This window comes from Amblyraja radiata, chromosome 39, assembly GCF_010909765.2.
Source record: "Amblyraja radiata isolate CabotCenter1 chromosome 39, sAmbRad1.1.pri, whole genome shotgun sequence".
NCBI lineage: Eukaryota > Metazoa > Chordata > Chondrichthyes > Rajiformes > Rajidae > Amblyraja > Amblyraja radiata.
The window spans coordinates 14,973,397-14,999,666 of NC_045994.1; the positions used below are offsets into that span (position 1 = coordinate 14,973,397).

At 49.1% G+C, this 26,270-nt stretch overlaps 1 protein-coding gene across 10 annotated transcripts in view; it reads right to left on the reverse strand.

Moving 5' to 3' along the window:
• Window positions 1-444: 444 nt before the first annotated feature.
• dbnl (drebrin like) overlaps window positions 445-26,270 on the reverse strand; it is a 33,695-nt gene continuing 7,869 nt past the window's right edge. Inside the window, exons 2-15 of one of the 10 annotated variants that reach the window (XM_033014032.1) lie at window positions 25,851-25,906; window positions 22,822-22,934; window positions 22,192-22,266; window positions 21,058-21,204; window positions 18,708-18,785; window positions 16,895-17,046; window positions 15,387-15,441; window positions 13,418-13,492; window positions 12,570-12,681; window positions 9,569-9,661; window positions 5,854-5,937; window positions 4,818-4,990; window positions 3,688-3,802; window positions 446-1,026 (exon numbers count right to left, since the gene is read on the reverse strand). In XM_033014032.1, coding sequence (XP_032869923.1) covers window positions 884-1,026; window positions 3,688-3,802; window positions 4,818-4,990; window positions 5,854-5,937; window positions 9,569-9,661; window positions 12,570-12,681; window positions 13,418-13,492; window positions 15,387-15,441; window positions 16,895-17,046; window positions 18,708-18,785; window positions 21,058-21,204; window positions 22,192-22,266; window positions 22,822-22,934; window positions 25,851-25,906 — 1,471 coding nt within the window. In that variant the 3' untranslated portion in view covers window positions 446-883. Of the gene's footprint in view, window positions 1,027-3,687; window positions 3,803-4,817; window positions 5,003-5,840; window positions 5,938-9,568; window positions 9,662-12,569; window positions 12,682-13,417; window positions 13,493-15,386; window positions 15,442-16,894; window positions 17,047-18,707; window positions 18,786-21,057; window positions 21,205-22,191; window positions 22,267-22,821; window positions 22,935-25,850; window positions 25,907-26,270 lie in introns of all 10 variants that reach the window. The other 9 variants (XM_033014031.1, XM_033014030.1, XM_033014029.1 and 6 more) reach the window with 9 other exon arrangements.

Sequence of the window (26,270 nt, forward strand, 5' to 3'; positions counted from 1 at the left end):
GCCCCCCCTCTGCTGAACAACTAACAACAGGTGGGGAACATGCCGAATGCTGGAGTAACACAGCAGGTCAGGCAGCATCTCTAGTGTGCAGGGTCCTGACCCCGAACATCACCCATCCGTGGTCTCCAGAGACGCTGCCTGACCTGCTGAGTTACTCCGGCACTCTTGTCTTTTTTCCGTAAACCAGCAATGTCCTCTTGTTGGCGGGTGAGGTGGGCACGGGTTGGGACACAATTGGCAGGAGCGGAGGGGGGGGGGGGGGGAAGTGTGGCGGGGTTAGGCACGAGACACTGGGGGGGGGTCGGGGGAGAAGTGGCCCGGTTGTTGGGTGGTCTGTGGTCCCAGGTGTGTGGGTGGGGGGTTGGGGGAGGGGCTGGGCTGGGCTTACCCACCCTGAGCTGGCCGCAGTGCGCTGTGAGGGAGGGGCCCGTCCACCGTTGATGGGCTGGGGGGGGGGGGGGGGGGGGGGGGGGGGGGGGGGGGGGAAGCAGGCCGGAGGTGGACACACAGCCCCCAGTGTGGTACCACCAGGCAGGGGCTCTCCGGGATCGGACAACGTCCTGGCCTGATCGCTAGGCAGTGAGGGGGTGGAATGTGTGATGGATGGAATGTTTGGGGGAAAACACCAAGTGTACTGGAGGGTGAGGGATGGCTGAAACTTCTCCAGCCCTCTCCCCTCCCCCCACCGTGTGACTGAGAGCAGAGACCGTTCCCCCCCCCCCCCAGTTAGAGAGCAGACACCACCACCCCTAGCCGTGCCGATCACCAAGACACCGGGAGGGTGAGAGGACGAGAGCTGTAGGCACAGTGTAGCGTTGGCGAGTGGTCAGCGTTGGGCCAGAGCGGGCGGGCGGGTGGGCGTACAGCAGGTCAGGGCCGGACACTACCCGGTCAGCAGCTCCACGTAGTTGGCTGGGAACATGCCGAAGGTGCCGTCCGCAGCGTAGCCCCGCCACCAGCCTTCATCTATCTGCTCAATGTCCGAGATGATGTCGTCCGGGTCGAAGGAGATCTCTGTGCTGTCAGCTGGGTCCGCAAGGTAGCACAGCGGGGAGAGAGAGGGTGGAGGTGGGGAGAGAGGGGGTGAGGTGGGGGGGGAAGAAGAGGGGTGATGGGGAAAGGGAAGAGGGGGTAGAGAGGGCATAGTGGGGATGAGAGAGGGGGGTGGCAGGGAAAGGGGGAAGGGGGTGAGGGAGGTGACAGAGGAGAGAGGGGGTAAGGGGGGAGGGAGAAAGGAGGTGTGGGTGGAAGGAGAGATGGATTGATGGGGGAGGGGAGAGATGGGTTGAGGGGAGAGGGAGTGAGTGGGGAAGGGAGAAATGGGTTGAGGGAGGAGACGGTGAGGGAGAGAAGGGGTGAGGGAGACAGGAGGAGGTTGATGAGACGGGGGGAGAGAGAGAGAGAGAGAGAGAGAGAGAGAGAGAGAGAGAGAGATCAGCACACCTGAACCTGTTAAACCAGCATTTCTACCTGTTCATTCTGTTCAGCATCACTGGCCACAACATATTCTGCACACAACCGTCCAGAATTATCCTGGAGCAAAACCATCGGGATAATCTTTTTACTTTCTGCAATCACTGGGCTTCATGTGTTTGTAACCAGTTGACACAACAGTCAACACTAAAACTGCGAAGGTAGACAAAAAAGCTGGAGAAACTCAGCGGGTGCAGCAGCATCTATGGAGCGAAGGAAATAGGCAACGTTTCGAGCCGAAACCCTTCTTCAGACTGAAAGAAATAGGTAACATTTCGGGCCAAAACCCTTCTTCAGACTGAAGGATATAGGCAACGTTTCAGGCCAAAACCCTTCTTTAGATTGAAGGAAATAGGCAACGTTTCGGGCCAAAACCCTTCTTCAGACTGAAGGAAATAGGCAACGTTGTGCAAGGTTGTGCAAATAAACGTTGCCTATTTCCTTCGCTCCTTAGATGCTGCCGCACCCGCTGAGTTTCTCCAGCACCTTTGTCTACCTGGAGTATTGTGTTCAATTTTGATCACCCTGCTAGAGGAAGGACGCCGTTAAAGCTGGAAAGAGAGGATTTACGAGGATGTTGCCAGGACCCGAGGGCCTGAGCTAATGGGGAGAGGTTTCACAGGCTAGGATTTCATTAGTTAGAGCGCAGGAGGATGAAGGCTGATCTTATGGAGGTTACTAAGATCATGAGGGGAATAGACAGGGTAAATGGACACAGTCTTTTACCCAGAGTAGAGGAATTAAGAACCAAACGACATGGGTTTCAGTTGAGAGGGAAAGGTTTAATAGGAACCTAAAGGGTATTTTTGTTCAACACAGAGGGTGGTGGGTGTATGGAACGAGCTGCCAGAGGAGGTAGTTGAGGCAGGTACTATCACAACAACATTTAAAACACATTTGGACAGGTTCATGGATAGGAAAGTTTTAGAGGGACGTGGGCAGATGTGACGAGTATAGAAGGGGCATTTTGGTCAGCATGGTCAAGTTGGGCCGAAGGGCCTGTTTCCGTGCTGTATGACAGAAGGGCCACATTGCCGTTAAATGGGGATCTCTCTGAATGCGGCTGAAATAGAATGGGGGAATGGGAAAGACTGGAAAACATGAGGGAGTTAGGATAGTCTCAATGGGCCAAATGGCCTCCTCTACACCTCAATGACTGTGCCTTTCTGAGTGCAGGAAACATGTGATCAAGCAACAACTGAGTTGGCAGTGGCAGGGGCAGGGCACCTGGGGAAAGCCAGGACTGATCCCCTCAGCTGCGTCTCCACACCAGGGTTATCATAGAGCCAACATCACAGTGGCTCACATGTTACAGGAGTAGAATTAGGCCATTCGGCCCATCCAGTCTACTCCGCCATTCAATCATGGCTGATCTCTGCCTCCTAATCCCAGTTTCCTGCCTTCTCCCTATAACCCTCGACACCCGTTCTAATCAAGAACTTGTCTATCTCTGCTTTATAGTTGTGGAGTGGCAACTGGGAGCAGAGTTGGGGAAGTAGGAACCTCCGGACAAGGCCAGGATGGATGTGAGATGCCATGGAAATGGGCAGTGGGCACTCCTCCACCTGCAGGCTCCACCACACAGTGAGCTGCCTTGCCAGTGTTGACCGCGGTGTCACTCCACTGTGTCCACTCATCCAGAGACCCTGCAACTGGTGTTGGATCTCACAGAAGCCCAAGAAAGGTTGGCACCTGGGCAGGTATCAGGTCTGTGTGTTGTGCTTGGGATGCACGATACCAGCCTATGGAGCTGACTCTTACACACACACACACGGGTCATATAATCATCAGGAATAGGAGTACAATTAGGCCATTCGGCCCATCAGGTCTACTCCACCATTCAATCATGTCTGATCTACTGTATCTCTCCCTCCTAACCCCATTCTTCTGCCTTCTCCCCGTTTTAACTGTTTTTGTTTTTTTTTAATCTTGTTTCTCTGAGTGTCTAAATCTTTAGCTAATTAAGTTATGATGTCGGATGGAAGCTGCATTCCAAATCTCGTGCAATGACAATAAAAGATATATTATTATATTTTATCCTCCGACACCTGTATTAATCAAGAATCTATCTCTGCCTTAAACACAGCCACACAGGATCCAATTTCCCCACAGACTCTGCTCACGAGTCCACCAGGGACCTCGATGTCTCCTGATTATCGGCAGCTGGCTTATGTGACCAATGGCCCTTGGTGTCAAGGTGGCAAATAGACCTACCAGCTTGATAGTCGTATAGTGCCCTGGCACACAGCCCCGGCACCGGGGTCTCTGTTGCCTCATAAATGTTCTGCTCGTCAGGGGCAGCCTGCTCCGTCGTGACCTGAGGGACAGACTGTGAGAAACAAGAACGTGGTCACCTTCAAGTATCGACCCGGCTACCATCTGCACGTTCCCTCCAACCCCATCCCATCAGCAGCTCTGGCAGTGTATTCCAAATCACCAAGCCCTCAGACAACTCTGCTGCCAATTCCTAAACATCCTCTCGAGTCACTGGCCCACTACAAACAGCTTCTCCCCACTTACTCCAGCAACAGCCCTTCACAATCCCAAATACCCATGATGTCGGACATTTTGAAAACTATAAGGAAGATGATCAGTTTTCAATCTGCTTAACCCACGAATTTACTTAAGGGCCTGTCCCACTTTCAAGACTTAATTCAAAACCTCTGCCGAGTTTAAAGGACCTAAAAACAAATCAAGATTGTGGTAATCTACGAACTCCTACGACTATGTTCACGGACCCCTACGAGTATGTCCACGAATTCCCACCACTGTTTCGATGCCCTCCTTACGAGTAAAAAGTTGCAGTTTCTTTCATCCCGACAATTTTTGTTTTCTCGTGGACATTTATTATCGGGCTGGAAAAAACGTCCCGACTTACCTGATGCCACGAGTACCTACAGCTAGCATAACGGGCCGCTAGGATATATCTGCGACCACCTACGGACTCGTTACGAACATTCTACGAGTTTGAATCGAGGGGAAAACTCGGGAGAATTTGTGAATTACCTCGTGAAAGTGGGACAGGCTCTTTACTGGGGAAGCGCGATGGGTTAAATGGCCAACATAAGGATGTTGGTGAGGCAATAAATATATTTGTTCATAATATAATTAATAATTAATAAAGTATTTATCTATCTATCTATCTATCTATCTATCTATCTATCTATCTATCTATCTATCTATCTATCTATCTAATGTTTAGATTCCACAGCACAACTAGTTTAGTTAAAATAAACATTGGGGGTTGTAAACTAAGACGAGGGCAATAAAACTGATCAGGGAACAGTGACTTTTATTGCATACTTGGCGGATAAAGTGTGATTCTGATTTCTAAACTAACTTACCGCGGCGACTGGCTCCGACTTCTGCTGCTCCTCTGCGTTACCCTCCGCATCCTGGTAGATGTCCTCATGCTCCACTGTGTCTGAGTGGTGGAACTGCCAGCTGTAACCTTCTTCACTCTGAGCTTGCTCCGCTGGTGCTGGTGCTGGTGCTGGTGCTGGTGCTGGTGCTGGTGCTGGTGCTGGTTGCCGGAACATGAGCAGAGGGAAAATCAGGTCAATAGGCAACGAGGGCAGGAATACATAGAAACATAGAAAATAGGTGCAGGAGGAGGCCATTCGGCCCTTTGAGCCAGCACCGCCATTCATTGTGATCATGGCTGATCGTCCCCTATCAATAACCCGTGCCTGCCTTCTCCCCATATCCCTTGACTCCACTAGCCCCTAGAGCTCTATCTAACTCTGTCTTAAATCCATCCAGTGATTTGGCCTCCACTGCCCTCTGTGGCAGGGAATTCCATACCCAGCCATTCTCCCACCACCCACTTGAAGACAGAATACTGGAGAGACTCAAGAGGTCAGGCATGTGAGCAAGGGGAAACTGAGAACATTTCAGGTCAAAGGTAGACAAAAAATGCTGGAAGAACTCAGCGGGTGAGGCAGCATCTAAGTAGAGAAGGAATAGGCGACCAGTCTCACTCAGAACACTCTCTCCCCTCTCCCATCAGACAAGAGGTACAGAAGTGTGAAAACGCACACCTCCAGATTCAGGGGCAGTTTCTTTCCAGCTGTTATCAGGCAACTGAACCATCCACTAAAGAACAGCCTGACCTACCAACCACCTCATTGGGGACCCACAGATTATCTTGAATCAGACTTTACCTTGCACTAAACATGATACCCTTTCTCCTGTGTCTGGAATCATGTATAGTCTTTCCACTGACTGGATTGCGCGCAACAAAAAAGATTTTCCGTGTACCTCGGTGACAATAATAAACCAAATAGAGGTAGATAATGTTCCCTCCCGAACACAGTGCATGTCGCGTACAGACACCCGTGCACAGAGCCAGGAGCACGGACACCTCAGCTGCTGACTTACCGTTCCAGTCAGTCTGCGGCTCCTCCTTGGGCTCTGCTTCTACCCTCTCGGTTTCACTCTGCGCCTCTGCTGAGGGCTGCATCTCTAAATACAAGGTTGGCAAACACAGTGATTTCTAATCGTGTGCTGATCTGATGGGATTTGCCAAAAAAGATCAACGATCAGAGAATTACAAAGGGACGAGGAGTGTGCATGCGCGCGCGAGTTCATGCCCATGGGCGTGTGTGTGTCCGCGAGCGTGCATGTGCGAGCGCGTGTGTGTGTGTGCGCGAGCATGTGTATGCGTGCGAGCGCGTGTGTGCATGCACGCACTTGTGTGTAAAGGGTTGAAAAGCACCCACCTCTGCTCCTAGCACCCACTGAACCAAACTCTATAAATATAATCATTCCAGGCATGCTGTGTTTAAACTGCATCACCATGGTTACATCGCATAAGTTGCATTCTCAACCTCAATTATCAAAGTGGAGACAAAGGCCGGAAAAGATTTTAAAAACGTAAATTTATAGTGGACCTTTGACAACCCACTGAGCGCTGCCTCCTTGTCGCTTGGATAGCCCTCAGCTGGGGGCCCGTGCACATTTCTGGTCCCTGTATACCCTGGTTAGAATCCATGCAGCACTCCACATCACTGTGGCTTCCATACACAGGGGCTCCCTGGGTTACAAACCACCTGGTTGTTAATGGGAAATAGATGCAACAAGCTGGAGGAACTCTGCGGATCAGGCACCATCTCTGAAGAAAAGGAATAGGTGACGTTTCGGGTCGAGACCCTTCTTCAGACTTATGGAAATCCGACTATACCCAAACTCACACTTTATTACCACATTTGCAAAGCAAGTTGTGATAATAATGCTACATGGTGTCTATTAACCACTGGGTACAGTACATTAGTTTAGTTAGAGGTAGTGTTAGGTGAGTATTGGATGAAAATAAAATGATACCAAATAAATGGGGTTGCACAGTGAGGCAGCGGTAGAGCTACTGCCTTACAGCGCCAGAGACCCGGGTTCCATCCTGACTGCGGATGCTGTCTGTATGGAGTTTGTACAACCTCCCGTGACCTGCGTGGGATTTCTCTGATATCTTCGTTCCTCCCACATGTCAAAGACGTTCAGGTTTGTAGGTTAATAGGCTTGGTGTAAATGTATGAATATATAAATGTAAAAATGTCCCCAGTGTGTGTAGGATGGTGTTAATGTGTGGGGATCGCTGGTCGATGCCGACTCGGTGGGCCTGTTTCTGCGCTGTATCTCTAAACTAAACTAAGTTATAGTACGTAGAATGTACTGGAGTGTACGTAGAATGATGTGTTGGAGGGGAGCGCTCCATTTCGCTGGCCCGGGGCAGCCGGCAGCCTGAAGCCGCGCGCGGTCTGCACAGCTCCAGCTGGCGCGGCGTCTACAGGCCGGGATCCCTCGCGGGGGACCCGGGAGAAGAAGGAGCTTCCACCGCCGGCCCGCGGCAAACTTCTACCACGGACCCGGCGTGGACTTAACATCACCCCTGGAGGGGAGCTTCTACCGCCGGCCCTGCGGTCTGCGGTGCTTCTGGCTGCGGCGGGGACTTTAAATCTCGACCGCCGGCCTGCAGCCTACACCAACCTAAAGCCGCGGTCTCCGGTGAGGAAGAGCCGATCCTGGACTGACTCTGGACTCTGGTCCCGACCACGGGGGGAAATGGAGGAGGACTGGCCAAATTTTGTGCCTTCCACCACAGTGATGAATGCTGTGGTGGATGTTTGTGTTAAATATTTTTATTGTGTATTGTGTGTTCTTTATCATTGTACCGCTGCTGACAAATTCATTTCACTTGCACTTTATGTGCAATGTGACGAATAAAACTGTATTGTATTGTATTGTATTGATTGATGTAGAAAATGGAAGTTTTCTGACTTGGAGAAATTGGCTACGGACAGTTCCCAGGAATGTTACCTGTAAGTAATCCAGTGAGGATCGGTACTGTGGTTAGACCACATTTGCAGCACCATACACAGTTCAAGTCTCTCTACTACAGAATTAATCGTAAGAGGGGGAGGGGGAGTTGTGGAAGAGGGACAGAGGGGAAGGGGTGAGAGGGGGTGGGGGGAGGGGGAGAGAGAGGGGTGGGGAGGGGGGAAGCGAGGGGTGGGAGTGGTGAGAGAGAGCGTGGGGAAGAGAGAGGGAGAGAGAGGGGGGGGAGGGGGAGAGAGAGGGGTGGGAGGGGGAGAGAGAGGGGTGGGAGGGGAGAGAGAGGTTGGTGAGGGAGAAGAGAGGAGAGGGGTGGGGAGAGCGGAGGGAGCGGAGAGGGGGCGGTGGGGAGGGGGAGGGGTAGAGAGAGGGGTGGTGTGGAGGGGGAGGGGAGAGAGAGCGCGGGGGGGAGGGGTGAGGGGGATTGAGAGCGGGGTGGGAGGGGAGCGGACGGGGTTGGGAGGGGGAGAGAGCAGAGGGGTGGGAGGGGGGAGAGAGACGGGGTGTGGGGGGGAGAGAGAGGTGGGTGGGGAGGGGGCGATGGGATGGAGAGAAGAGAGAGAGCGGGTGGGGTATAGTGGGAGAGAAGGTGGAAGAGTTGGGAGGGAGGGGGAGTTGTGGGAAGAGGGACAGAGGGGTAGGGGGAAGGGGGCGGAGGGAGATAGGGAAGGGGTGGGGTAGAGAGGGAAGGGGGGTGGGGGAGAGAGGGATGGGGGTGGGAGGAGGAGGGGGAGGAGAGGAGAGGGAGAGAGGTGAGGAGAGAGAGAGAGATGGAGAGGGGGAGGAGCGAGGGGTTGGGAGGGGAGGAGAGAGGGGAGGGGGAGAGAGATGTGGGGGAGGGGGGAGATGAGGTACCACCTCCAGTTTAAATTCCATTTGGAATATTTTGGAGGACCAATAAACCAAGAACCAAGTAAGGCACCGGGAAGCTGCTGAAAGGGATTGTGGAATTCAGAGGTTGTACGAAGGCGGGGGTGCTCTGGTTACCACCTTGGTTGGCTCATAGTAGTACAATTCCATTTGTTTGGAAGCCCAGAATTACTGGCAATATAAATCTAATCAGGGATTCAGGGTAAAAGTCGACCCAGAGAGGTATGGACTCTCTGCATTTACTCCATGAATTAATAAGCATAAAGCAGATTACATTGAAGGCAAAGCTTGCTAAGCACGGTAGATGTGGCGATAGGGTGAGATGAAGGAGGGCAAGGAGGCGTGTGGACAGTTTCAACTCTGAGGGAAGGAACTGCAGATGCCGGTTTAAACCGAAGACAGAGACTAAATGCTGGAGTAACTCAGCGGGACAGGCAGCATCTCTGGAGAGAAGGAATGGGCGACGTTTCGGGTCGAGACCCTTCTTCAGGCAGATGTCCAAATGACTCTTGTCCAGTCCGAAGGAGGGTCTCGACATTCCTTCTCTGCAGTGATGCTGCCTGTCCCGCTGAGCTACACCAGCCATTTGTGCGTATCGACAGTTTAAATTCTGGTGGATACTTCTAAGCAAATGTCTGCTGCAGAGCAGAGTGGTCTGGTTTGTGTGATTTAGCCCGAGGCTGAGACACAAGTGAGGTCCCACAATGTCCAGCATTTGCAGCAGCCAATGTGTCGAAAGGCAAGTGACAGTAATACACAACCGTCGGTCTCTGATTACACACATCACATGAGAGAGCTTTCGGGTTTAGTAACTAACGTCATGCATCTCATCCCTAACCCTTTGTTGATTGTTTCGCTACCACAGGCCCAGTGAAAACGGAGAAGAGGCGATGCCAACCTGGGGACTGTGGCTGGGCTGATGAGCGGACAGGCGAGGGAGGGGATTCTAGCTGCTGGCTCCGGGACTGCAGGAAAGGGCTCTTCAACTTGCCTGGCAGAAAAAAGCAGATAAGACACAAAAGCACGGACACAACAGTGAGCTGCGCTGTCACGGCAGCGTACAAGGCAACACGGCAGGAGACTCCAAGCCAGTGGCCGCACGCTGCAGGCCTGCACTGTGAAGGACGAAGTTAAAAGCTGCACCAATCACCCTCTAGTGTTCAAAATTACACACCAAATAAAAGTCCACAATATTTGATAAGTCTGATTTTTAAGAATAAGGAGTAAGCCATTTAGAACGGAGACGAGGAAACACTTTTTTCTCACAGAGAGTGGGGAGTCTGTGGAATTCTCTGCCTCAGAGGGCGGTGGAGGCGGGTTCTATGGATGCTTTCAAGAGAGAGCTAGATAGGGCTCTTAAAAATAGCGGAGACAGGGGATATAGGGAGAAGGCAGGAACGGGGTACTGATTGTGGATGATCAGCCATGATCACATTGAATGGTGGTGCTAGCTCGAAGGGCCAAATGGCCTACTCCTGCATCTATTGTCTATTATCTATTGATGCAAGCTGACCAGATGCAGCAACACTGAGCTTATTACTTTGTTAAGTAGGCCCAATATTTACTGCTCATCTTCAACGGCAGCTGGTTCTGGTGGTGACCCACCTTGAACCACGATGATCTTTGATGGGAAGGGGTTCTCACACTGCAGTTATGCAAGTCCAGGGTCCAGACCGAGCGGGCAGTGGAGGAACGGCGATATATTTCGAGGAGTATTGCTTATAGATGGCAGTGGTCGCATGCATCAGCTGTCCTTACCGTGTGGCAACCAGGTAATGGAGAGGCATAGAGTGACACAGCGTGGAAACAGGCCCTTCGGCCCAACATGCCCATCCCAGCTACACTAGTCCACCTGCCAGCATTTGATCCATATCCTTCGAAACCTTTCCTGTCCATGTACCCGTCTAACTGCTTCTTAAATGTTGGGATAGTCCCAGCCTCAACTACCTCCTCCGGCAGCTTGTTCCATACACCCACTACCCTTTGTGTGGGAACGGTTACCCCTCAGATTCCTATTAAAACTTTTCCCAAGAGGGAGAGGGGAGCAATGAGCGTCAGGACAGTTGATTGGAAGGGCAGTGCCAGCTTGGGTGCCAGTGTTTCACCCTGAAGGGCTACTTGTGCTTTCAACCCAGCCCTTGCTCAGGGAAGCTCAAGCACCAAAGCACAGGGTGACAGAGAGCAGCAAGAAACGTCAGTGCAAGCACAAGGAGAGTCTAGAACTAGAGGTCATCTCGCCAGAATTAAAGGGCGTTCTTTTAGGAAGGAGATGAGGAGAAATGTATTTAATCATAAGGTGGTGAATCTGTGGAATTCTTTGCCACAGAAGGCTGGAGAGGCCAAGACAATGGATATTTCTACGGCAGTGATAGATAGACAATAGACGCAGGAGTAGGCCATTCGGCCCTACAAGCCAGCACTGTCATTCAATGTGATTATGGCTGATCATCCCCAATCAGTACCCCGTTCCTGCCTAGATTTTTGATTAGTACAGCTGTCAGGGGTTATGGGGAGAAGGCAGGAAAGTGGGGTTCAGAGGGAGAGATAGATCAGCCTTGATTGAATGGCGGAGAAGACTTGATGGGCCGAATGGCCTAATTCTACTGCTATTCCTTTTGACCTTAAGGGACAAACGAGGAAAGATTGTGTTGATAACCAGTAAATTGGAAGTAAATGAGGCACTTGGACATTGCACTAACTAACCAGATAACAAGCCAAGTTGCAACCACATCCTGCCTAGTGTCTCATTTGCACGGTGAAATTAGCAGAGCTACAACGGAGTAATTTAATTTTTTCCCTCCAGTGTAGATAAGGCTCTGTACTTATGATATACGGTCATGAAGAACAACCGTGCACACTAAGAGATTCCAGCTGCCATTTGCCGCAGCCCTCAGCCCTGAAGCAGGCAGCTCAGTGCAAGTGCGTTAATGTAACAGTGCATGACTTGCAAACCTCAGTGTTCTCTGTGCAACAGGACATCCTCGGCAGCTGTGGCTTTAGAGAGCATGAAGCGGGGCAGAAACCTTTCTAGGTACGCTGACGACCGACTCGATAAGTTTCCAGATCAGTGCTCAAAATATCGAAGACGTCTTAAGCTGCTTGTACACTGCAAGATGCACTAGGATTTGAGTGTCGTTCCAAACAAGAAGGGGTTTAGGTGGGGATAAGGTGCAAAGGTGGTCAACGTGACTATAAGGGAAATATCCTTTTAAATATCCACTGACTTGGCCTCCACACCATTCTATAGCAAAGAATTCCACAGATTCACCACCCTCTGACTAAAGAAATTCCTAAAGGAACGTGCTTTAATTCTGAGGCTGTGACCTCTAGTCCTAGACTCTCCCACTAGTGGAAACATCCTCTCCACATCCACTCCATCCAAGCCTTTCACTATTCGGTACGTTTCAATGAGGTTCCCACTCATTCTTCTAAACTCCAGCGAGTACAGGCCCAGTCTGTCAAACGCTCATCACATGTTATTAACCCATTCATTCCTGTTCCCTCTCCATTACCAGGCCTTGTGTTCACACTAATTCACAAGAGATCCTGAGGTCTTGACCCGCTCACACTCTTGGAACAGGAGGGCAGTGGATCTGCTCACTTGTAGCTAAACACTGCGACAGCAAAAGTTGCTGGACTGTTGCAACTGCACAGCTCAGCACTCTGGCCATTTCGTCATCATTAACTTTGCAGCTTTAGCCAATTCTATACAGCAGGTTTGAACGTTATTCTGGGTCGTGAGGGTTCAGGACTGTACAATGTCACATTCAGGAGCTGTAACCAGTTCGACCACACTCTGCGCTGTTCACTGCACTCCGGGCTTTTCCCTTCTGCCTATGAAACATGTTGCGTGCATTCAGGCGGTGGGGGTGGGGGGGAAGTCTGGTCTACTCCATTACCTGGCTGTGTGCTCGCATTGAACAAAGACGGGTCTGCCAACTTGCCACGCTCACGGTCCTTGAACAGCTCCTTGGGGTTCATTGATCTCTGGGCGATGATGGAAGCTGCCTCCTGCAGAGAGAGCAGTAGTAAGTGGAGAACGCAGAGAAGCGCAGACGTCAGCACGCAGGCGTGTGCGAGTGTGCGCCCATGTGTGCGCATGTATGTGTGCGTGCGCTTTCGTGTGTGTGTGTGCGCGCGCATGTGGGCATGTGTGTGGGCGCGCCTGTGTGCGTGGGCGCCATGTGTATGACTCAGCCTGCCTCCCCACCCTGGCAAGTACCTGCCCATTTAAACAAAAATACTACCCATGTTTAATCTATGTTCTCTTGCGATCCAGGTTGTAAGTATTCTCCTATGGGGCTCTGGCATACATTTACAGTCAGTCGTAACAACTGAAGATAGACACAAAATGCTGGAGTATCTCAGAGGGATGGACGGGCAGCATCTCTGGATAGAAGGAATGGGTGATGTTTTGGGTCGAGACCCCTCTTCAGACTGAGTGTCAGGGGAGAGGGAGACACAGAGATAAGGAAGAGTAAGGTGTGAAAACGAGACCAACAGAGATGGGGTTCAAGGAGAATGTAGGATAGATCATTGTTAGCTGGGAGAAGTTGACAACGAAGCAAATAGAGATAGAATTTTAATCTAGGGGACAGTCAGACTGGTGGGGGAACTAGGAAGGGGGAGGGATGGAGAGGGAGGGAAAGAAATGGCAGTTGCTCCCTGTGTATTAAGTACCCCACATCCTCTTTGAATGAAGGACAGCACTGTAGCCCATGCAGATACATGCTAATGGTCGGCATACCGATGCCTTCTCAATGGACTGGCTTCTCTTGAAGCCCTTGCGCATCTCTGTTTGATATTCCTGCTCTTGTTCATTCTGCAAAACAACCCATTCACAGTTAGCGGCAGCACAATATTCGGGACTCCATGAAGAAAACTACTGACAAGCTGCCAGAGGAGGTAGTTAAGGCTGGGACAATCCCAACGTTTAAGAAACAGTTCGACAGGAACATGGATAATAATAATAATAATAAATGTTATTTATGGGCGCCTTTCAAGAGTCTCAAGGACACCTTACAAATATTTAGCAGGTAGAGGAAAAAACATGTAAGGGGAATGAAATAAATAGTAGAGACATGACTAGTACACAAAGTAAAGACAGAATTCAATTCAAAACACAATATGAGGTAATTAATGCACAGATGAAAAGGGAGGGGGACGTGGGGCTAAGGATAGGCAGAGGTGAAGAGATGGGTCTTGAGGCGGGACTGGAAGATGGTGAGGGACACGAAATTGCGGATCAGTTGGGGGAGGGAGTTGCAGAGCCTGGGAGCTGCCCTGGAGAAGGCTCTGTCCCCAAAACTGCGGAGGTTGGACTTGTGGATGGAGAGGAGACCGGCTGATGTGGATCTGAGGGACCGTGAGGGTTGGTAGGGGGAGAGGAGGTCAGTGAGATATGGGGGGGGCCAGATGGTGGAGGGCTTTGTAGGTGAGGACCAGGATTTTGGAGGTGATCCGGTGGGAGATGGGAAGCCAGTGAAGTTGTTTGAGGACTGGAGTGATGTGATGCCAGGATTTGGTGTGGGTGATGAGTCGGGCGGCTGCGTTCTGGACCAGTTGGAGTCGGTTGATGTAGGTGGAGCTGATGCCAAGGAGAAGTGAGTTGCAATAGTCCAGTCGGGAGGAGATGAAGGCATGGATGAGTCTTTCAGCAGCAGGCGGTGTGAGAGAGGGTCTGAGTTTGGCGATGTTGCGGAGATGAAAGAAGGAGGTTTTAATGACATGGCGGATGTGAGGCTCAAGGGAGAGTGTGGAATCAAAGATCATGCCAAGGTTGCGGGCCTGGGGAGATGGGGAGACAGTGGTGCCGTCGATGGTGAGAGTGGGGTTATTGATTTTGCCGAGTGTGGCTTTGGAGCCTATGAGGAGGAATTCTGTCTTATCGCTGTTGAGTTTGAGGAAGTTATGTTGCATCCAGGTTTTTATAGCTGACAAGTTGATATGGGAGAGGGGGGGTTGTGGGGGGATTTGGTGCCGAGGTAGATCTGGGTGTCATCGGCATAACAGTGGAAGTCCAGGTTGAAGTGGCGGAGTATCTGACCAAGGGGGAGGATGTAGATGATGAAGAGGAGGGGGCCGAATACGGAGCCTTGGGGAACGTCTTGAGTGACTGTGGCTGTAGCAGAGGTGTGGTTGTGGAGAGAGATGAAGTGGGATCTGTTGGAAAGGTAGGAACGGAGCCAGCTGAGTGCCGAGCCTTCAATGCCGAGGCCTTTGAGTCTGGTGAGCAGGATGTTATGGTTATGATAGGATGGGTTTGGAGGGATATGGACCAAATGCAGGCAGGTGACACTAGGGAGCTGGGACATGTTGGTCGGTGTGGGCAAGTTATGCCGAAGAGCATGTTTCCACACTGTACCACAATGACACTAAGCCCTGGGAATGCAGGGGATTACTCTGTTCCTAACCCATCTGGTACCTGTCCTAGGAATTTTTAATAAGTGTCGAGAGAGTTGTACCTGCCCAGGGAGTGTTTCATGGGGCAGCTTAGAGAAATATTCAGTGTTTCTAACCACACTCCACCTTACCGTGGGATGATTTACTGAAGGGTGTTAAGGAACCATTAGAAATTTGAATGCAAAACAAAGCTTATATTTTGTACCCTAGCAATGTACTACATGGACTGGCTTTTTCAAGTCAGTCTGATGTTCAGCGCTCATGAGCTACAGAGAGGGGCATCAACGTTTACAGTTACACAGATGAGTTCTCACCCAACGCTGTTTCTCATTCTCCCTGCTTACAGAGTCTTGTTTCTTCTGGAACTGCCTAGGACAGATGGATAAAAATGGAGTGAATTTAAAGAAAACCTGCCGGTCAACGAGTTTTGAAAATGTAGTCTGTTGAGGGCAGACTCTTTTTATGATTCATTACTGAGGTGTTCCATAATCCATATTAAATCCACCAACACCCAATGCAAGCAAGTTGTACCCAGACCCATGAAGCTGCTCAGACATGGTTAACATTACATAGAAACATGGAAAATAGGTGCAGGAGGCCATTTGTTGGTATTTTGTTGGTTCACATGCTTGATTAATGGTGTTTTATCATGAATGTTTTATTATTATTAATGTTTAATGTTTTCTGAGTCATTCGCAACTGTCACTGCAAGTCATGTTGTTACTTGCGGGCGGAGCACCAAAGCAAATTCCTTGTATGTGAATACTTGGCCAATAAACTTACTTACTTGCTTATTTGGCCCTTCGAGCCAGCACCGCCATTCATTGTGATCATGGCTGATCATCCACAATGAATAACCCGTGCCTGCCTTCTCCCCATATCGCTTGTTTCCACTAGCCCCTAGAGCTCTATCTAACTCTCTTTTAAATTCATCCAGTGAATTGGCCTCCACTGCCTTCTGTGGCAGAGAATTCCACAAATTCACAACTCTCTGGGTGAAAATGTTTTTTTCCATTGTCAGTTTTAAATGGCCTCCCCTTTATTATTAGACTGTGGCTCCTGGTTCTGGACTCCCCCAACAGTGGGAACATTTTTCCTGCATTACGGCAGGAAACCCACGGTAAGTACAATTATTGTAATATTTGCAACTCGTTAAAACACCAACAGCACAACACTGAGACACTAAACAGGAGTATCAACTTGAAGCAGCGGCCCATAGTTTATGTTGCATGAAACTACAATCAGGTCATCTAATTTGAGGGAGTTCAAACCAATTCCACATAATGTAGGAAGGAACTGCAGATGCTGTTTACACTGTAGACACAAAATGCTGGAGTAGTTTAGCGGGACAGGTTGGAAAGGTACATGGTTAGGAAAGATTTGGTGGAACATGGCCAAGTGCAGGCAAGATTGAGTAGCTAGATTAAGCAGGGTGGCGCAGCAGTTGAGTTGCTGCCTTACAGCGCTTGCAGGGCCAGAGACCTGGGTTCGATCCCAACTACGGGTGCTGTCTGTACGGAGTTTATACGTTCTCCCCGTGACCACGTGGGTTTTCTCCAAGATCTTCGGGTTTCATCCCACACTCCAAAGACGTACAGGTTTGTAGGTTAATTGGCTTGGTATAAATGTAAATTGCTGCTAGTGTGTGTAGGATAGTGTTAATGTGCGGGGATCGCTGGTCCTTGCAGACATGGTGGGGCGAAGGGCCTGTTTCCGCACTGTATCTCTTCACTAAATAACATATCCTGCAGTCCCTGACCCGGTCTGTACTCAAACACAGCACCATTCGGAGAAAGAACGGACACAGAGAAACAACACTCACTTCTGCTGGTCAATCTGACTTGACTTATCTCTATATTGCTGCTCCCTCGAGTCAGATTCTTGCCGCTCCCTCGCCTTCCGCTCCTGCTCCAAGCCTTCATGTTCTTGTGTCCTCCTCTTCTTGTCTTCTTCCCTTCGCTTCGCCTCATCTTTCTGATGGGAAAGGGACTCACCGTCAGTGTGGGAATGTGACGTGGAAAATCGGAAACACGCCCCCCAAGTTTCGACGATACTCCTGCAGGACCCAACGCTGTGGGGCCAGGAAGCAGCAGTCACTAGCTCACGGCATGTGGGGAGACTGCGGAGAACTGGGGATACAGCAACACACAAGGAATGTGGGGGGAGAATACGGGAATGATCCCAGGAATGAGTGGGTTACCACATAATGAGCACATGACGACACTGGGCCTGTACTCGTTGGAGTTCACAAGGATGAGGGGAAGACCTCGTTGAAACTTACCGAATAGTGAAAGGCCTGGATAGAGTGGATGTGGGGATGATGTTTCCAATAATGGGAGAGTCTAGGACCAAGTTCATAGCCTCAGAATTAAAGGACGTTCCTTTAGGAAGGAGGTGAGGAGGAGATTATTTAGTCAGAGGGTGGTGAATCTGTGGAATTCTTTGCCACAGAAGGCTGTGGAGGTCGTCAGTGGATATATTTAAGGCAGAGATAGATAGATTATTGATTAGTACAGGTATCAGGGGTTATGGGGAGAAGGCAGGAGAATGGGGTTAGGAGGGAGAGATAGATCAGCCATAATTGAATGGTGGAGTAGGCTTGATGGGCCAAATGGCCTAAATCTGCTCCGATCACCTTTGAACATGAGATTGTGCAGGACTGGTGATACAGCAGCACATAAGGAATGTGGGGGAAGGGGGGGGGGAAAACAGTCGTGGATTGATGATATGGCACCCCGCAAGGAGAGAGACCGAGCTAGTCTAGGGGGTAGAGTGGGGTTCTTCTCCCCCACATAGCATACAGTATGTACGGGCGTCAGGGGTTACGGGGAGAATGAATGAATACTTTGTCACATGTGACAAGTCACTGTGAAATTCTTTCCTTGCAAACCCATGGTATACAAATAGTCGGCCATAAAGGGCGCTGACAAAGCTCTGAGCTGAGCAGAAGGCAGGGGAATGGTGTTGGGAGGGAGTGAATGATCAGCCATGACTGAAGGGCGGAGTAGACTTGATGGGCCGAATGGCCTAATTCTGCTACTATTACCTACGGCTGTACACCTGCTCCTGGGCAGACAGCGCGGGTGGCTCAACACCGCTGTCTCAGATCATGGGCAACATTGATCAATGTTTTAGTGCTTGTCAGCATTTCTAGCGAGGCTGTCATTTACTGCTCATTCCTCTGTGCTGAGCCGATCATTACTTCAGCGTTGCTGTGATTTCGTGCTCACCGACTCACTTGCAAAGGGCAGGTCTGGGCTGAAACAGGCTAAGACCAAGTAGGTACTTTCCTTGAAACACATCCAGAGTCAACTCTGGGATCCTATAACCAAAGGAGTGTTTTGCAGTCAGCTTTATCTCCATGGGGTCTCACCGTGGACACCCGATTCTCAAATTGGCGCAGTGGGACGTCAATTGGCAACCTCTGGGTTTAGTCATTTGGACAGGTGGATGGCTGATGTAAGCTACAATCGCTGATCACAACTCAACAGGCTGAATGTATCCTTCAAAAGTATTCCACTGCCGTAACTGTCACTGTATGTCATGTTGTTACTTGTGGGCGGAGCACCAAGGCAAATTCCTTGTATGTGAATACTTGGCCAATAAACTTACTTACTTACTCACTAAAGCCTCACCTCCGTTTGTGCCCAGAAACCCTCCTTGTTCACGTTTCGGATTTCTGACATTGCGTTTGTCTTCTTATAAACTGACCCCTGAGTGGAGAGAGAAGGAAATTAGTGCTGCCTGAAGATTGTGGCATTCGAATGACAGCAAGATGTGTAGCACGTGTCCTGGGTTGGGAAGGCATAGAGTTTGGCCGTGAAACTCGACCTGTCAGAGCAGAGTAGACCAGGTGCAACGATGCTCTGTGGTCACACTGCATGGGCACGTTGCCTCACAACAGACACCCAGACTGCACGCAGCTCTCCATTGCTACTGGTAACATTGCCTGAGGAAGTACGCTGCATATGGGACAGGTTTCCCCATTCTAAGGCCCACTCGTGCTATACAATGCTCACCAGCCATGAAGGTGGGTCAAACAGCTGACCATGCAGCTTCTCCACCCATTCATAGACACGCTGAGGACCACCTACAGAAAGTGACGTACTTTCGATTTTTTTCTTAGAGACACAGCATGGAAACAGACCCTTTGGCCCACCGAGTCCGCGCAGCAATTGTCTGGGCCAGTGTGCCGTCTTGGTCTCTGCTCAGAACCGACAAAACACTTAAACCCCTGTCCCACGGTACAAGTTCATTCCAAGAGTTCTCCCGAGTTTGCCCTGATTCGAACTCGGAGATTTACGGTAATGGCCGCTCGTCGGTACTCGGGGCTCTCGTGGACACGTTTCAACATGTTGAAAAATCTTCACCAGTCTTCCCGTGCTTACCTGCCCTTAGCGAGTCTTCCCGAGTACCTGCCGTTATGGCTATGAGACGACCCCGAGCACCGACTTACCCGCTACGTTCATTCTCCGTGCTTACCACGAGTTTGATTTTTTTTTAAACTCGGGAGAGCTCTTGGAATGAACTCGCACCGAATCCCAAACCACATGATCACCATTCACTTAATCCCACCATGTTATTTAGTTTAGAATATAAGTGGCGGCCCAGGCTTACAGCCAAGGCAGAGAAGAAGCGCTAACTCCATTGCTCCGGGCTGGTGTCCCGTCAGTCCAAGGTCACCCTGGACATCTCCAACCGCCCCTGGACAGAGTTGGGACACTCGGGAGGGGACGGGGACGGTCCAGTAGCAATTCAACAGCTCTCGCAGCACTGGAGACCCGGGTTCGATCCTGACTACGGATAAAACGCTGGTCTGTATCCATGCATCGATTCTCTCTCTTTTAAACCTCATATCCAGCAACTTGTGAAAAAACTAAAGATAAAATTAGGTTTTTACTTTAGAAACAAATCTTGTTTTTCTTTTGAAGCCAAAAAAAGACTTGTTGCTGCAACGTTTATGTCTGTGTTGGACTATGGTGATATTTTATATATGAATGCATTTTCAAAATGCCTACAGTCTTTGGACACGGTCTACCACGGAGCACTGAGATTTGTTACTAATTTTAAAACCCTCACGCACCACTGCACTTTGTATGCTCAAGTTGGATGGTTTGCCCTGTCCACCCGCAGACTCCATCATTGGCATATCCTTATTTATAAGACTATCCTCGGTGTTCTTCCTTCATACCTGCAGAAGTATGTAATTCGAAAAAGCACAGGAACTTATCAGCTCCGCTCTGAGGACTTGTTCTTACTAACTGTACCTAAAGTCCGTACTGAACTGGGGAAAAGGGCATTTAGTTATGCTGCTCGCTTCGCATTGAACCAGCTGCAGAATAAACTGCAACTTAAGGAGCTGGTTTCTATAAACAGATTTAAATCCCTTCTTAATGATGTTGAAGCGGGCTCTTCTGTCTGTACATGCTTTGTTTGATGATGTTCTGACTGTGACTCTATTTATATGTTCTCTGTTGTTTTGTTTTTTTTAAATTATTGTCTGTAACTGTGGAACTGTGCTGCTGCCTGTCTTTGTGGCAATAAATTATATCTAATCTAATCTAATCTTGGCCAGGACTCTCTTGTAAAAGAGATTTTTAATCTCAATGAGACTTCTCCTGGTTAAATAAAGGTTAAATAAAATAAAATAAAATGCAGCAGCACAGCTGCCGAGAATGTTTATCACGAGTGACCTTTGACAAATCCCATGACTCCTTGCATTTTTCGGAATACCAAACTCGCTTATTGTCATATGCACCAGGAACGGATCAGTGAAATTCTTACTTGCTGCAGGTCCATTAATGCAACAACAAATATATAATAATCAATAATTCAATATTATCAGTAATACTCAGTAACCAGATGATAATAGTGCAAAGCAAAGCACGCAATGCAAGCAGAACAAAGTCCACAGCAGATCGATGCTGAGGTCGGGCTGTAGGTAGGGTTGTGTAGAGTGCTTCAAGAGGCTGATGGGTGACTCACCACAGGTCCCTGCGGGGTGGTATCTTGGTAGCGGGAGCTCTCCTTGTGGAAGTTGTAGTTGGCACCGGAGGCTTTGGCAACCTTCCCAATGATCTCGTCTAGCTCCACATCCTCATCAGCTCGGGCATTGATGGTAACGTGAGCTCCCTGGGAAGCGGGCAACATTCAACAGGAAAGCATCGTCAAAGAGGTCGGTGTGAGCGAACATCGGAAAGAAAAGGCGATGGTGACTAATGTCATTAACCTTATCCGAATAGAGCACCAGGGATAAACCAGGAAACTAACAGGCTGGTCAGCCGTACAATAATACGAAGGAAATTAATGGAAAAAATTATTGGGAACCAATGATGTAGGTTAATTGGCTTCTGTAAATTGTCCCTAGGGGGTAGGACAGAATCTACATTGACTTGGAAAGGCTGAGACTGATTCGAAGTCAACACAAAGCTAGACACAACATGTGGAGTTACTCAGCAGGTTATGCAGCATCTCTGGGGAGAAGGAACGGGTGACGTTTCGGGTTGGGACCCTTCTTCAGGTAGCTATGAAGAGAGATGGAGAACGTACAAACTCTGTACAGAAAGCACCTGTCATCTCTGGCAGATTTAGACAGGAACCTGGATAGGTTCCTGTCTAAAGGGAGGTTTCGAGGTATATATGGACCAAATGAAGACAGGTGAGAATAGTAAATATGGGGCATGTTGGTCAGTGTGAGCAAGTTGGGCCGAAGGGCCAGTTTCCACACTGAATAATCTATGCCTTTCTGTTTCCACGACTCTATAAATCTATGCCTTTATGCCTGTGGTCTCTGGAAGGTAGGGTTAAGTACAGATAGCCCAGAGGATTGTTGGATGGGAACTAGTTTCCGAGACAAGGTGGGGCTTGGACATGGAGGGAACCGGATACAAGGCTGAGGATTCCTAAATCAAAGCCGCACTGGATTAGGATTGAAGGCATCTCACAGCGAGCGGTGGGGAAATGGGATTTAGTGCAAATTAGGATATGGGCTGCAACATTGTTAAATGGCTCAGGAGTACAGTGGGTGTCAGGTGTGGGAAGCCGGCCAGAACAGCATGGTCTGGAGGGTTTCGGCAGCCGATGCGTTGGGGAAGGAGAGTGTGGAGAACTTGACCTTACCTTCAGAAAGTTGCCCATAGTGCTGACATGATTGGCACACAGCCCTTTCCTGGCATCCTTCACTCCTTCGCCAGTCTAAAGACAAAGGGTCAGGTAACTAGACATGCATCTGCCAGAGATAAACGATCATAGTCGCGCCTGTCTCTGAACTCAAACAACTGCAGCTTTATCCAGCTGACATTCCTCAGCACCCCCAGTTTTAAAGAGCATGGCTCTGCAGAAACAACAGGACATGCAGGATTTTGCAGGGGATGAACATTTTACCATGGTGAAATGCTCAAATACTGGGGAATATAGATAAGGAGCAAGAATGGACATTTCCTTTCTTGGCTGTAGGATTGCCAAAACTGGTCTCAGGTTCTCGAGCAGCAGAAGAGGGAAATAACTGGATGTGGGGGACACCATGTATCGCCAGACGGCCTCCAATACTCAGCTACGTTCCCTCTCTCTCTCTCTCTCTCTTTCTCTCCGAGCTCACCATGAAACAATGGTGCAGTGTTAAGCTTTCGCAGAGTGGTAAACACAGTGCCTGCAGAAGGGAGGAGCATGATCAAGTACGGCACTCCCCTACGGTGTGGAGAGTGAGTGGTCAATGAACAGCAACTCACCCACACACGGGTCAACACTTACCCAGTTAATCAACACACACTTGGGCAACCCTGAATTGGGGTCTTTCACTCGGCAGAAAGCGTACATCACTTTCCCACTGCTCAGCTCTTCCACCATTTCCTCCAGACCTCCATCTGAAAATGCCAATGTCATAGGTCATCAGAATAATCACAGCAGGAACACAGGGGTTGTGATTGTGCGTAAGCTTGACCAGCTTACAGCCCAGCGGTATGAATATTGACTTCTCAAACTTCAAGTAACCCTTGCTTTCCCTCTCTCTCCATCCATCCCCCACCCTAGTTGTCCTCCTGATTAATTTTACTGTTTGTACACAAAAATGCTGGAGAAACTTAGCGGGTGCAGCAGCATCTATGGAGCGAAGGAAATAGGCAACGTTTCGGGCCGAAACCCGGAAGGGTTTCGGCCCAAAACGTTGCCTATTTCCTTCAGTCTGAAGAAGGGTTTCAGTCCGAAACTTTGCCCATTTCCTTTGCTCCATAGATGCTGCTGCACCCACTGAGTTTCTCCAGCATTTTTGTGTACCTTCGATTTTCCAGCATCCGCAGTTCCTTCTTAAATAATTTTACTGCTTGTTTGCCTCGTTGTCACCTTCCCCTCAGCCACCAATGAACCATTCTAAATTTCCTTGAACATCGTCTGCTTTGATCTGTCATTTTCACACCTTACCCTTCCCTATCCTTAGTCTCCCTGTCCCCTGACTCTCACTCTGAAGAAGGGCCTCGACCCAAAACGTCACCCATATGCTGCTCTCCAGAAATGCTGTCTGTCCCGCTGAGTTACTCCAGCATTTCGTGTCTATCTTCAGTTATGGTGAAAGGGTGTTATTCTGTCTGGAGGTGTGTAACCAGTAGAATTCCAATGGGATCAGTGCTGGGACTTCTATTGCTTGTGATATATATATATAATATCAGAGAGACAGAGAGAGAGAGAGACACACAGAGAGAGAGAGAGAGAGACACACACAGGGGGGGAGAGGGAGAGAGAGAGAGACACACACACACACAGAGAGGGGGAGAGAGAGAGAGAGAGAGAGAGACAGAGAGAGAGAGAGAGAGAGAGAGAGAGACAGAGAGAGAGAGAGAGACACACACAGAGAGAGAGAGAGAGAGAGAGAGAGACACACGAGAGGAGAGAGAGAGAGCACAGAGAGAGAGACACACAAGAGAGATAGAGAGAGAGATAGAGACACAGAGGAGAGAGAGATACAGAGACAGAGACATAGAGTAGACAGAGACATACAGAGACAGAGACATAGACAGATAGATAGAGGTAGATAGATAGATACACAACACACATATAGACACAGATATAGATAGATATATAGATACACACATATATATACACATATAGATATGAGATATATAATAGACACACACACAGATATACACATATATATATGTAATATATAGATACACACACACACACACATATATATATGTATATATACACACACACACACATATAGATGAGAGAGCAGAGATGAGAGAGAGGTGAGAGGGAGAGGGAGAGGGAGAGGGGAAGGGAGAGGGAGAGGAGAGGGAGAGGGAGACACACACACACACAGAGAGAGAGAGAGAGCGAGAGAGAAGACAGATGACAGACAGAGACAGGAGAGAGAGAGACACACACACAGAGAGAGACAGAGAGAGATAGACACAGAGAGGACAGAGAGAGAGAGACACATGAGAGAACAGATAGAGAGAGACACAGAGAGAGACACAGAGAGAGAGAGACACAGAGAGATGAGAGAGAGGAACAGAAGAGAGAGATGAGAGAGACACAGAGAGAGAGAGGACACAGAGAGAGAGAGGACACAGTAGAGAGAGAGAGACACAGAGATGAGAGACACACAGAGAGAGAGAGACACACGAGAGAGAGAGAGACACAGAGAGAGAGAGAGACACATTATATGTGTATATTGTATATGTATATATGTATATATAGTATATATATATATATATATATATATATATGTATATATATATATACACACACGACTTGGACGTAAATGTAGATGGGTTGGTTAGTGAGCTTGCAGACGAGACTGAAGTTTGTGGAGATGCGGACAGTGTGGAAGGCTGCAAAAGTATACAACAGGATATAGATCAAAGATAGACACAAAATGCTGGCGTAACTCAGCGGGACAGGCAGCATCACTGGAGAGAAGGAATGGGTGGCGTTTGGGGTCGGGACGTTTCGGGTCTCGACCCAAAAAGTCACCCATTCCTTCTCTCCAGAGATGCTGCCTGTTACTCCAGCATTTTGTGTCTGCCTTCATCCTTTAGAGCATTGACTATGATAGCCATGAAGTCACGTTGCAGCTTTATCGGGCTTTTGGGTCGCATTAGAGTATTGTGTTCAGTTCTGGTTGCTCCATTACAGGAAGGATGTGGAAGATTTGGAGAGGGTGCAGAAGAGGTTTACAAGAATGCTGCCGGGATTTGAGGGCATTCGCTATAGGGAAAATGGAACACAAAGTACTGGAGTAACTCAGCAGGTCAGGCAGCATCTCTGGAAGACAGGTACATAGAAACATAGAAATCAGGTGCAGGAGTAGGCCATTCGGACCTTCGAGCCTGCACCGCCATTCAATATGATCATGGCTGATCATCCAACTCAGTATCCTGTACCTGCCTTCTCTCCATACCCCCTGATCCCTTTAGCCACAAGGGCCACATCTAACTCCCTCTTAAATATAGCCAATGAACTGGCCTCAACTACCTTCTGTGGCAGAGAATTCCAGAGATTCACCACTCTACAGGTGATGTTTCGGGTTGGGACCCTTCTTCAGATAGCTATGAAGAGAGAGGGAGAACGTACAAACTCTGTACAGAAAGCACCTGTCCTCTCTGGCGCTGTAAGGTAGCAACTCTACCCCTGCACCACTGCTTTTGCTTCTCCATATGAGAACAATCCACATTGAGAAGGGAAGGTACGGCAACTCAATCAAAACTGCACCACATCGATGCAAGCAAGATCACTTACTACAGATAAAATGCCACTTAACAGTGTGTTTGAGTGACCCTCACCTCCAGTTCCTGCCACCCGCAGGTCATTGCTGTTGCCCTCATATGTAAACAGTGCCCTGCAACAAAAAAAACAAGGTGTTTAGACTATCTCATGGTACTATACAAAAAGCACTGGAATCAACAGGAAATAACCAGAATCTGTAGTTCTTTCTCCACACAGCCTATCTAAAATTATCTTAAACCACACAACCCAGTATAGGTATTAACTTCTTAAAGTTAATGCTTAAGGAACTGCTTAAAGATCAACAAGGTGTTTGCAAGCTATGAGATGGAGGTCAGATTGCAAACCTGCTTCACAAGGTCAGTCAAAGGCACAGGACTACCTATACGCACTTCAAAATACACAAGGCCCGCAGTGCACATGGAAAACTACTTCCTTTTATGGAGCTTTGTGACCCTCCCTGGCTACGCACACATGAG